The sequence below is a fragment of the Hippopotamus amphibius genome, chromosome 3 (genome assembly GCF_030028045.1).
Source record: "Hippopotamus amphibius kiboko isolate mHipAmp2 chromosome 3, mHipAmp2.hap2, whole genome shotgun sequence".
In the NCBI taxonomy this organism is placed as follows: Eukaryota; Metazoa; Chordata; class Mammalia; order Artiodactyla; family Hippopotamidae; genus Hippopotamus; species Hippopotamus amphibius.
Genome location: NC_080188.1, coordinates 189,150,267 through 189,162,939, shown reverse-complemented (window position 1 = coordinate 189,162,939; position 12,673 = coordinate 189,150,267). Strand labels below are relative to the sequence as shown.

The 12,673-nt window shown below is 33.5% G+C and overlaps 1 protein-coding gene across 1 annotated transcript; it reads left to right on the top strand.

The window, feature by feature from the left end:
• The first annotated feature begins 6,919 nt into the window (after positions 1–6,919).
• On the top strand, positions 6,920–7,384 carry LOC130850343 (UPF0235 protein C15orf40 homolog). The gene has a single exon (XM_057729805.1). It carries the CDS (start codon positions 6,920–6,922, stop codon positions 7,382–7,384), a length of 465 nt encoding a protein of 154 aa, XP_057585788.1.
• Positions 7,385–12,673: the final 5,289 nt, after the last annotated feature.

Sequence of the window (12,673 nt, the reverse complement as noted above, 5' to 3'; positions counted from 1 at the left end):
GGGTTGAATTATGTCCCTCCAAGATTCATATGTTGAAGCCCTGTTCTCCAGTACTTCAAAATGTGACTCTGCGTGGAGATAAGGTCTTTAAAGTGGTGCTTAAAATAAAATAAGGTGGTGTCCTGATTAGTTAGGGAACTGTGGATGCAGAAGTGATTGCACAGAGGCGAGACCATGTGAGGACACAGCAAAAAGGCAGCCATCTCTAAGGTAAGAAAAGAGACATCAGAAGTATCCCACCCTGCCAACACCTTGATCTTGGGCTTCTAGCCTCTAGAACTGTGAGAAAACACATTTCTGTTGTTGAAGCTCCAGTGTTTGGTATTTTGTTATGGCAGCCCCAGCAAACTAATACAGATGTCAAGTAAAATAAACAGCTGTTTGGAATGAAATTTGTTACAATCCATTTGAAAAGCAACTTGGAGTTAAATGTTAAAGTTTAAAATATTGCAGTTTTTAACTTGGCAGTTCCATTCCCCGACATATGGCCCCCAAATTGCTTGCACATGGAAAAGAGGACACATTTACAATGATGTGCATATGATATATTCTTCACATTGTTCGAATCTTCACTCAAAAGTCATAATTGCAGAGCAGCCTTCCCCAATCAATCAATGTAAAATTGCTTTGCCTCCCCTCTCCCTGAACTCTAGCACAAAAATGACTAGCATCTACTATGCTATAAGCCACTTATTTATTTTATTGATTATATATCACACCTTAAATTAGTATATAAGCTCCTTACAGATTGTGATAGTTTTGTTTCACTGTTACATCTCGAAATCCAAGGAAGATGCTTGCAGAAGTGAGTTGCTTTATAAATTAATTGAATAGCTATCTAAAAAGGAAATATTAAAATACTTGCTAATAACCTAGTGAAAGGTTTTTACGAAAGCATTTTATTGAATCAGACTGGCATATGTTGACAAATATTAAGGATGTATAATGAAACCAAGTTTCGATTGAAATAGGAGCTCTCCTAGATTGCCAGTGGGAATGAAATTTGTTGCAACTACATTGTAGACCAGATTGACAGTATTAATATAACTGAAAACACAAAAACCCTAAGATTGAACAATACTGAGTTAGACCAACACAGATGTTTTGCCAAAAGCAGTACTTTTGGTTTCAACGTTTGTAGGATTTGCTGGTAAAATAACCACTCAGTTAAACAAGAATTTAGAGAGAGTTTATTGAATTAACAAAGATTACAGTGTACTAAGAAAGAATAGTAAAGACAGAGGTTTATACATCACCGAATTGGGGAAGCTCCTACATCCAGATCCAAGCAGCGCTAGGAAGCCCCTGAAACAGCAACCTGGAACCCCAGTTGGGAAGGGTCCCGGGCAGTGCGTCCACTCCACGAGTGAGACTTCAGATTGAAGTTCTGGGGGCTCCTGCTTATAATTCCAGGCTGCAAACTGATGATATCAAAGTGTAGCAGATGCAAAAATGTAGCTCTGGATTTACTTTAACAATGTTTTTGGTTTCAATACATGAGTCACAAGATTCTCCAGACCCCGGGGGACTGACCAGGTCCCCAAGGCTCAAGAAATTCCAAGACCTACTCCCTTTGTTATTGTAAGCGCCGTGTGACTTGCTAGCAGCAATTGTTAGGTGTGTAAGCAGGCGCACAGTCCAGGCAAGGACACAGGTCGCTCAGAGGCCTGTTCCTGTCTCTGAGGCCTGAACAAGACTTTATTACTAACTTCCCCAACAACAGAGCATTGGCAAGAGGCTTGGTCACCTGTCCTGCCCTTAATGCTTCTACAGGAACACCATCTCAGAAATACTGAAGGGAGTATTGATGGCCATGACATTCCATTCAGTAGTCCATCAGACCAGAGAACTCACTTTTTCAGCGATTTAGACTGAGTGCTGACAGTGATTACGTTCAGTTGTGTTACTCTGTACCCTGTCATACTGAAGCAGTTAGACTTTTGTAACAGTGGAACTGTCTCTTGAATACTCAATGATGATGTTCCAGAATACGACAGCTTCTGATGTTAAAATACCACATTATAAGATAGTATATATAATCTGAATCAATGACTGATAAGTGGTGCTTTTCCCCATAATCAAAGTGAATGTATTTGGAAACAAGGTGTAGAAATGGAAGCTGTCCATCTATTTTTAACCTAATAATCAATTTGAAGTTTTTTCTATATCTTTAAAATAATTCACTTGCAAAGTTGTACTTCAACTCCCTATGACTTTTCATCAGGGTATATAACAATTGTTTAATTCAATTGGAAATTGAAACTGCCCCTTTCCTGTAGTATAAAAAGGGCAAAAGGGCATTACATGAATGGACTGCCTCATTGATTATATATTTCAAGAGGAAACAGAAAAAAGATTATCTGATACATGATCTGAGAACAGGAAAGTGCTCTGACCTTCAGCAGTCAAACCATCAGAAGCATTTCTCTCCCAGGTCAGAGCAGAGGTAAGGTGGTGACCTCCAAACCCCAACTGTAGTGCCTATGTCTGCTGTAAATTACTCCTCCTGCATTCTTTCTCCCTTCACCTAGGCATGGTAACTGCTTCTACTATTATTCATAACAGCATCATTTTTTTTGGTCTTTTGATCATCCAGTAATTGTGTAATCAATTATCTGTAGTATAATTATCTCCCTTTGAAATAATTAGCATTATATTGATGCCTTGAGTCAACTACTATTGCAAATCCCAGAGTTTATGATACAATCTCCACTGGAATTAAAAGTATGTTAAAAGTTCCTCAGATTTTTTTTTTTCCCTGAACATAAACAGTTTTGTTAAATTTATATGTCAGAATCTAAAACTGCCTTGAAATGTCATGATTTTCATATGTCAGCACCTTGATTTATATGTCTATCAAATATATATTTCATGGGAATTTTGCACTGTTACTCCAGAAGTTACTCATTATATTAATGCACTCATACCATATGTAGCACAATCAGAAATCACTTTGTATGAAATCGTTGACTGTAAAATCACATCTGCTGGCTTAAAATTGAATATAATATAAAATACACATCTGTTTATGCCTATATGCAACCAAAAGTTCCTAATTAAGAATCTATATCAAATATATAAAGGTCTTGCAACAAAACCTTATAAAATATAGTGAATTACTCATATTGGTAGAAAATATGCTTATTTTTATCTCAAAACTCAGCTATGTTAGCTGTGGACTGAAATTACATATTGAAATATCTAGATAAGTTACCTGACATCTGTGTTCCTTAATTTCTTTGTATGTAAAATAGAAATAATAAAAGTACTCAGATCCTTGGTTTACTGTTAAGATTAGGAAAGTGCTAAGACTGTCATCTTGTATTTGGTAAATATTGTGTTGACGTTATTACTATTAACATTTATATCATTTTCACTGATGCTACTAACATTACTAATCAAAATAATACTCATTTACTTGGGGATTGTGTAAAGAATACTTTTGAAGTTTCAGTATCTCAATTGCTCAAAGAAAATGTTCAAAACTTTAAATTGTTATGAAATATTACAGATGCCTTGAAAGAGTCAATGGAAACAAACTGATCATTTAAAAAATGTTTCCTGATACTTAGTCTCTCCAAATCTAACAATAATTCTAAGTCCTACTAATTATTAATGAGGTTCTATGCTATTTTAAGACTAAACAAAATTATGTCCGTACTAACATAAATGAAACATAGAGAACATGTATTATGAGAAATAATAATTAGAAACTTTGATGTATGTAGATATGCCCAGTTGCCTATGCTATATAGAAGATCTTCTTCTATACACCATCCTCTTCTTCATTAATAACAGAATACCAGTTGGGGCAGTGGAACAGGTGGACAACAATTTGCTAAATTAAAAATGTTCAGTCTTGGGAATTCCCTGGTGGTCCAGTGCTTAGGACTCCATGCTTCCACTGCAGGGGGCATGGGTTTGATCCCTGGTTGGGGAACTAAGATCCCACAAGCTGCATGGCATAGCCAAAAAAAAAAAGGACAAGAAACAAACAAACAAAAACAAGCCCCCCAACAATAAAAACAAATACATAAAAACATTAACAATAATAGAAATTTTCATTAGCTTTAAAAAGAATGTTCAGCCTTTCAAACACCTTTACATTTATCCTTGATTGTGTGTCACAAACCTAATGAAATGTAAGTGAGGTCATCTAATGAAGTTTGTTAAAAAGGGACAACTTAGCCAACATGCACATTCTCAGCATTCATTTTCTCATTAGTCTCAGCTAAGACATGGTCAACATGCCTGGATTTATAGGAAATGGAGAAGAATTAAAAAGGACAAAGAAAACAATTACTAGCATAATTTCTATAAGTACAATAATGAATATGTAGGCAGAATTCCAAAATGCCTTCCCCAAAATTTCCTGTGATAATTCCTGGAACTGTGAATATGATATTACGTCCATCGGTATATTACACGATAACAGGGAATTTGTAAGTGTAAATAAATTTCCTAATCAATTGACTTTTAGTGTTAAAAGGAAGATTTTCTGGGTAGGCGCAATCTAATCATATCAGCTTCTTAAAAGCTGAGTATTCTGTTGGCTTCTATTTTCTAGTAGATATTTCTTATTTTCTTCTTCGATACTCAGAATTATCTTTTAGTGACACCATCTGAACCTGGTGCTTTTCTTTTGGAAGGCTTTTAAAATTTGATTAATTTTAATAAATATACAGTTACTCAGGTTATCAGTTCCTGAAGATTTGCACCTTTCAAGTTGTAATAATTGGATTTAATTATATTACTTGTACCTTGTCATACTGTAATAGATAGACTTTTATAACAGAAGAATTGTCTGTTGAACACTCAGTTATGACAACTCTAGAGGCAACGCATTGTAGTAACACAATGTTACAGTAAAAGATAGTTTATATAATTTGAATCAGTGACTAATATGTAGTGCTTTTCTTATAACCAAAATGAATGCGAACAAGTTGTGGAAATAGAAGTTGTTCCATTTGTGAGCTATGCATTTTTGAGATGTTACTTTGTAATTTGATATCTTAGTTGATTCTGATCAGAAAATATACACATAATGACTTCAATCTTTAGAATTGTAATGATGCTTTCTCTAATATGACAGTTTATGGTCACATTAACTTTTTAAATATTTCATATATACTTTAAAAATATTTATTTTTTATCCACAGTAAAAATCACATTAAATTTTTTATCCATATTAAAATTCACATTAATTTTTTGACCTGTTTTATTTCTGTCATTTATTCAGAAGAGTGTTTACATTCACCATTATTATTACTGATTTATCTATTTATCAATTTACTTATGCTGAGTTTTGTTTTTATATTCTTACTATTATTCTTTCTATTACGCAGTGCTTATACATTTAAGTTGTAAAATCTTCCAGTTTGTTTAAACTTTTTAATTATGAGATGTTTCACTTCATTCTCATAATAATTTTTAGAGACTGTTTTGTTCTAATGTTATTGCAAATAACCCAATTTTAGTTTGGTTGTTATTTGCTTGATATGATCCTTTATTTTCCAACTCTAAACATTCTTATAGTCAGTGTTATTAGGAGCTTAAATTAACCTATTTGACAATCTCTATCTTTTAGATAGGCTTTAATGCATTTTGTTTAATGTCCATCTTGTTATAACTGTACTAATCTTTACCATCTCGTTAGCACCTTTCTGTGTATTACCTATAAGTCCAAATGGCTCTCATTCATTTTGTCTTTTGTACTCTAGTACCATTATGTGGATCAAATGAATATTTTTATCCAGTTTTCTCTATTACTTTATACATTATTTCACAGTTTTGAGGTGTTATTAAATTTTGCAAGATGTAATCTTCATACATACTATTAATTTTATAATTTCCATGATTAATCAAGACAATAGAAAACTTTGCCTCCAAACTCTTCCTTTCTACCTTTCACATTATTTTTGCCATTTGTTCTTACTGTAGCTATATTTTAACTTCCACAGAATATTATTATTGTTTATATAGTCAGTCAATTTTCATTTATATTTCACCTCACTTATACAGTTAACGTCATTCAGCATTTCCATTTTTCCTTTTGCATTAATACTAGTAGTTGTAGCAGTTATTTTGCTTAATGAATCACCCCTTTAAGTGAAACTGCTCTTTGAAAAAATGTCCTGCAATTTTATTTTTATGAAAATGATTTTATCTTCAATTATTAAAACATTATTGAGATAAAATTCACAGATCTTAAAATTTACCAATAAACTGTACAATCCATGTTCTATCATAAATCAGTACTTTAAGTGATTTTTTACAACTGAATAATGTTCCATCATGTGGATACACCACCTTTTATTTATACATTTATCAGTTGATGGACATTTGATTTCCACAGTTGGAAAATATTTTGTGTGGAGATACATATGTCTTTTTTAGGCACTTAGGAGTAGAGTTGCTGGGTCACACAGTAATTCTGTTTAACATTTTGACAAATAGCCAAACTGTTGCCAAAATCAGTGGCACATTTCCACCTGCAGTACATGAAAGTTCCAGTTTCTCCGCATCTTTACCAACCCTTGCTATATTCTTACTTTATAATTATGTATAGCCATCCTGCTGAGTGTGAAGTGGTATCTCACTGTGGTTTTTTTTTTTTAGGAAAATTCAATAAATTTATTATATAAAATGTTAAACATACATAAAATAATTACCATGTAGATCAACCAGACTCAATAATTATCAACCAGTGACTAATCATGTTTCATATCTATTTCCACCCATTCCCCATCCCATATTAGTTTGAAGCATATAGGAGGTAGATATATCATTTTATCTTTAAATATTTCAAAAAGTATCTTTAAAAATTAATAATTTTCAAATATACACACAATAATGTTGTCAAACCCAAATCTTAAAAATAATTCTCTACTGTTACGAATATAGTTAGTGCTTGGCCGGGATGCTGCGCCTCGGCTGCGGACTAAGGTATCTCGGAGCAGGACCTGGTGCTGCGGCTGCCGCCCGGCTCCCTTTAGGCGCCGATATGCCTAAGAAACCTGGTGCTACGAACAAGGGTAAAAGCCAGAGCAAGGAACCAGAGAGACCACTTCCTCCCTTAGGTCCTGTGGCAGTTGACCCTAAAGGTTGTGCCACCATAGCCATCCATGCCAAGCTTGGTTCCAAACAAAATGCTGTGACAGATTTGACAGCCGAGGCTGTGAGTGTAGCTCTTGCAGCGCCTCCGACGGGAAGAGAGGCTAACGCGGAGCTTTGCTGGTATCTTTCCAAAGTCTTAGAACTCAGGAAGAGTGATGTGGTTTTGGATACGGGTGGTAAATCTCGTGAAAAAGTGGTGAAGCTTCTGTCCTCCACAACTCCAGAAGAGGTCTTAGAGAAATTGAATAAGCAAGTTGAAAAAAAATAAAAGCAAGAAATGAAAAATACATCCTTGAGAAACTTTGTTTATGCTAATGATGAAGAGACTGTTAAAAAGGAAAATATATTTAAACAAACAATGTGGAACTATATATATTTAATAAGAACAGGACTCAAAAAAGAAGTATGAAGATCAAAAGTACTATTGAATTTAGGTTCTAAAAGTCCTGATCCCAAACAACTTGGGATGTGTTACTCTGGTTTCATGGCATTACAAAATAACAGATCTGGAAAGCATATTTAAGTCACCTTTAAGTCATCACCTGAATTCAGCCCCTTTCATTTTGTGATGGGGCTTCTGACATCCAGAAGTTGAGAGTATTCAGGATTACATGGTGCAAGATTGCAGCCAGAACCTAGGTCCCTTGGCTCCTAGTTGAATGCACTTTATCCTGATTGTAAATTAAAATATTTCCACAGCACTACTGGAATTCTGGGGATTGCCTTCTAATCCAGTTTACAAGTGACAGAGGAAAACCTGTCACACTGCTTCCATAGTGTCACTTCATATTTTAAAATGCTTATGTAAATGCAAAAATTTTTTCTGTCTTTTAAACAAAATATTCAATAGAATTTTTAAAAGTAAATAATAATAGTCAAGACTTGTAATTTAGGGAATTCCCTGGCAGTCCAGTGGTTAGGACTCTGTGCTTTCACTGCCAGGGCCTGGGTTCAATCCCTGGTCGGGGAAGTAAGATCTTGTAAGCCATGTGACACGGCCAAAAAAAAAAAAAAAAAAAAAAAAAGGCTTGTAATTTAATGTTAATTTTCATTTTTGAGAAGTCACTGAATTTTCTTCCTCCTTGGATGGTAACTGCTGTCATCAAATCTGATAGTGCTTATGAATCTCCTAAGATCCTCAAGACAGAATATGTGGAAGCTATTTTTGGTATTTATAAAAGCCTATCAGAAGTCATCTCTATATTGAAGCTTCAAAAGCTAATAATAAATATCTTGTTTTTAAATGTTCAGTACAAATTATAGTAATTTGTTAAGGTAAATAACTTGATTACCTTTGCTGATAGAAGAGTTGATTTGCTGTTGTGTACTTTGTCTAATTAAGTACATGAGAAAAATTTGATAGACCAAAATCTTTAAAAATATAAAATCCAAAAAAGACCAATAATAAAAATTTTGGGTGGTTAAAAAAAAAAGAATATAGTTAGTACTCAAATTTCCAATTGTTTCATAAATATTACATTGTTTTCCAGTTTGCTCCTTTGACTTAGAACTGAAAGTCTACAACTTGCAGTTTTTTAAAAATAAATCATTTGTCCTCCAAAGTTTCCAGTAGTTTGAATTTTGCTGGTTGTATCTCTATGGTATAAACATGTTTGTTCCTTTTGTGTATTTAGTATAAATTGTTAGTTGGTTATGGAGGTTTGATCTAATTTAGGCTCTTTTTTGTTTTGTTTTGCTCCTGCAAGGCTATTTTGTCTTTGGTCATGTCTTTTTCCATTAGAAGGCAAATAATATTTTATTGCAGGTCGAGAGTCATTGTGGTTTTGAATTGTTTCTGTAAAGACTAATGATGTTGAGCATCTTTTCATATGATTATTAGTCATTTGTATGTGTCCATTATGAAAGTATCCATTTGAATGCTTGGCCCATTTTAATTGAGTTATTTATCTTTCACTTTTGAGTTGTAAGCCTTTTTTACATATTACAGTTGGAACCTCTAGTTAAATATTTGATTTTAGATATTTTATTTTCAAGACATCTTTATATATCCTGGATACAAGTCCCTTATCAGGTACAGGATTTCCAAATATTTTCTCTCATTCTATGAGTTTAATTTTTACTTTCTTGATGATATTTGCAGAATATTTTTAAAAATTGATGATGTTCAATTTATCTCCTTTTTGTCGCTTTTGTTTTTATATCAATCATTGCCTAATAGAAGGCCACAGACATTTAACATTACACTTTCTGCTTTTAGTTTTTACATTTGTCTATCACCCATTTTTAGTTTATTTTTATTTATTGTGTTTGAAAGCATCTAACTTCATTCTTTCACATGTAGATATCCAGTTTTACTAGCACCATTAATTGAAAAAACTATTCTTTCAATAATTTTCTGCTTTAAGCACAATAGTTGAAAACCAATGTAAGAGCTTATTTCTGAACTCTGAATTACATTCTTTTGATCTGTACATCTATAGCTATGTCAATACCACACTGTTTCAATTAATGAAGCTTTATAGTTTCAAATTTTGAAAATGAGAAATTTGAATCTAATTTTTTTCTTATGTTTCAAGGTTGATCAGGCTCTTCTCAGTACCTTGAATTTCCATGTGAATTCTAGGATTATCGTGTCAACCTTGTGAAAAGACAGCTGGGATTTTTATACAGATTGCCTTGACTTGTTTGATCAATTTGCAGAATATTTACACTTAAACAATATTAATTCTTCTGATCCAAGAACATGGCATGTCTTTCTACTTACTTAGGTCTCCTTTAATTTTTTAAATTTGTAAATTTTTGTTTGTAAGTCCCACACGTCTTTTATTAAATTTATTTAAAATATTCCATTCTTTCTGTTGTTTGTAAATTCAGCTTTCTTCCTTTCATTTTCAAATATTTATTGATTGTGTATAGAAATATAATTAATGTTTTATATTTGTCATATATCCTGCAACTTTGCTGAACTTGTTTATTAGTTTTAGTAGTCTTGTGTGTGAGTATGTATGTATGTGTGTGTATCTGTGTGTATTCCTTTAAATTTTCTAAATACAAAATAATGTTATCTGTAAGTACAGCTTTACGTCTTCCTTTACGGTCTGGATGTCTTTTATGTCTTTTACTTAACTAATTTATCTGACTAAAACCCCCAGTAAAATGTCAAATAGAAATGATTAAAACAGATATCCTTGTCTTCTTTCTTATTTTAAGGAGAAAGAATCCAGTCTTTCTCCATTAAGTATAATATTAATCTGTTTTGCCTGTTTGCTCTTACAGATGGCTTTTTATCAGTTTAGACCTTTCTATTCTTAGTGTATTGGGTATTTTTATCAGGGACGGGTATTGAAATTGTTCGATGGTTTTTTGTTTCTTTTGAGATGATAATTTGCTTCCTGCCTTATTCTGCTAATAAGGTGTATTTCATTGATTGATATTCATACGTTAAACCAATCTTGCATTCCTGAAATGAATCTCACTTGATCATGTTGGAAAATTCTTTTAATATGTTTTTTGATTTTTCTGTATTTTTTTCTAAGATCATCTCCATTTTATTTATTTATTTAAAAAATTTTATTGGAGTATAGTTGATTTACAATGCTCTGTTAGTTTCAGGTGTACAGCAAAGTGAATCAGTTATACATATACATATATCCACTCTTTTTTCACCTCACACTGATCAGAATGGCCATCATCAAAAAATCTAAAAAAATCATCAAAAAATCAATGAATGCTGGAGAGGGTTTTGAGAAAGGGAACCCTCTTATACTGTTGGTGAGAATGTAAATTGGCACAACCACTATGGAGAAAAGTATGGAAGTTCTTAAAAAACTAAAAATTTGAACTACCATATGACCCAGCGATCCCACTCCTAGGCATCTATCCGGAGAAAACCATAATTCAAAAAGATACATGCACTTCTGTATTTTTTGAGAATGTTTTCATACAGGATTTTCCTTTATAGTTTTGTTTTCCCTAGACTAGGACCTAGAAAGAAAAGGGGCCCTGTTTTCCTCTTGGCTGCATATACTTGAAACAGAACAAATGTAGAGTGTTGTATGTGTGTATGTTTTAGCTCAAATGCCAGACTCTCACTTGTCTTATTGAGGTTTACAGGATGTCTTTGAATAGATGTCTCTTCATTTGCTGCATGCTCTTAGGATAACTTCCAGAGACCTTTTTCACTATAACAACCAGCAGTTAAATGGTTGTTTCACTGAGATATTCTACCATCTTTTTCATACCTTAATTCTGAAAGTCAATGTCCGATTTTTATTCTTAAAAGGTATTTTCAATTGATATAGAAAGGTATAATCTTGTAGTCATCTGTCTTCCATCATTTTGTGTTTTAAAACCAGCTACATATTTCCTTTTTGATCCTTTGATGGTAACCCTTTTTCCATTCTCTAGCTGCTTTTAATATTTTTCCCTTTATATTCTTAGTTTAGTTTTCAAGAGTTGTACTATACATAATGTCCCCAGACATGTGCATGTACATGTTCATGTATGTGTCTGTTAAAGCCTAGAGTATTATTTCTGCTCATTCCATTTGTCTGCTCCTTTGAGATCAAATAAATATATGTTAGTCTTAATTCCTCAGTCCCCTATACATCTGATAACTGTGATGCAAACTCTCATACACTTCTCTCCAGTCTCCCCTTTTCTTCTCTTTTAGTTTATGCTCTACATGCACATGTATTCTGATTCACAAGTATTCTCCTTTGCTGTGTCTAATATTCTTTTAAACACAATTATTTTTTCTTATCACATATTTTATCAACTCTTTATCTGATTTTTTGATTCAGACTTTCTAGTTGTGTTTTTCTTTTGAATATTTTATTTCCCCTTGTTTTTAGTCATGAAGTTCTGTCTTCTGCATTTTTGTTTTTAGTCATGATTTCTGCAGTGTCTTCGTTGTTTTATCTATGTCAGAGATTTAGTTTAAATAGTTGTGCCGTCTCTAGATGAGATCTTCCTTCTGTGAGGACTCAACATTGTCTGTGCTAGACAAATAAAGGAAACATCTTAATCTCATGAGGGACTATGTGGATTCAAGGCTGGATTGCACCCCTTAAAAGCCTCAGTCTACCTCTGCTTTGCTCATGACCCTCCAGGGTTTTCAACTGAGAAACTGGTGTACTCTGCAGGGTCTTTCACTTGAGCAGGTCCAGAAATCTAATATTTGTCTCAGCCACCTGCCTAAAATCTCAACTCTAATTTTCAGCAGCTTTCTGTAATGTACTACCTGCCTCCCCTGTGTTTGCAGGATTGGACAAATGAACTTGTGAAGGAAAGTAATTGTGTGCTTGAGGTTCCCCAAGTCTTTGCCACTGCTGGTTGGTTTCATTGTCTTGCACAAGAGCCACTTGTGGGCCCAAGATAAAAGCTGCACTAGAAGCTCAGCTTTCCACTTGAAGGTTTATCCCTTTCTGGAGTCTTAGTCCCTGTGGTGCTTTTTGCCTCAGCTCCTCTGCTGCCTTCAAATAGTGTTATAGTTGTCTGCCAGGGCACTTGTTTGCTGCCAGCGACTTCATCAGCAGAAAGGGATTTAATACAATGAATTTGGTACTTGTAAATGTATTGGAAATATTAAAAGAGT

Bases quoted from the DNA above. Each gene is read 5' to 3' on its own strand.
- LOC130850343 (XM_057729805.1), top strand. From the start codon at position 6,920: ATGCTGCGCCTCGGCTGCGGACTAAGGTATCTCGGAGCAGGACCTGGT.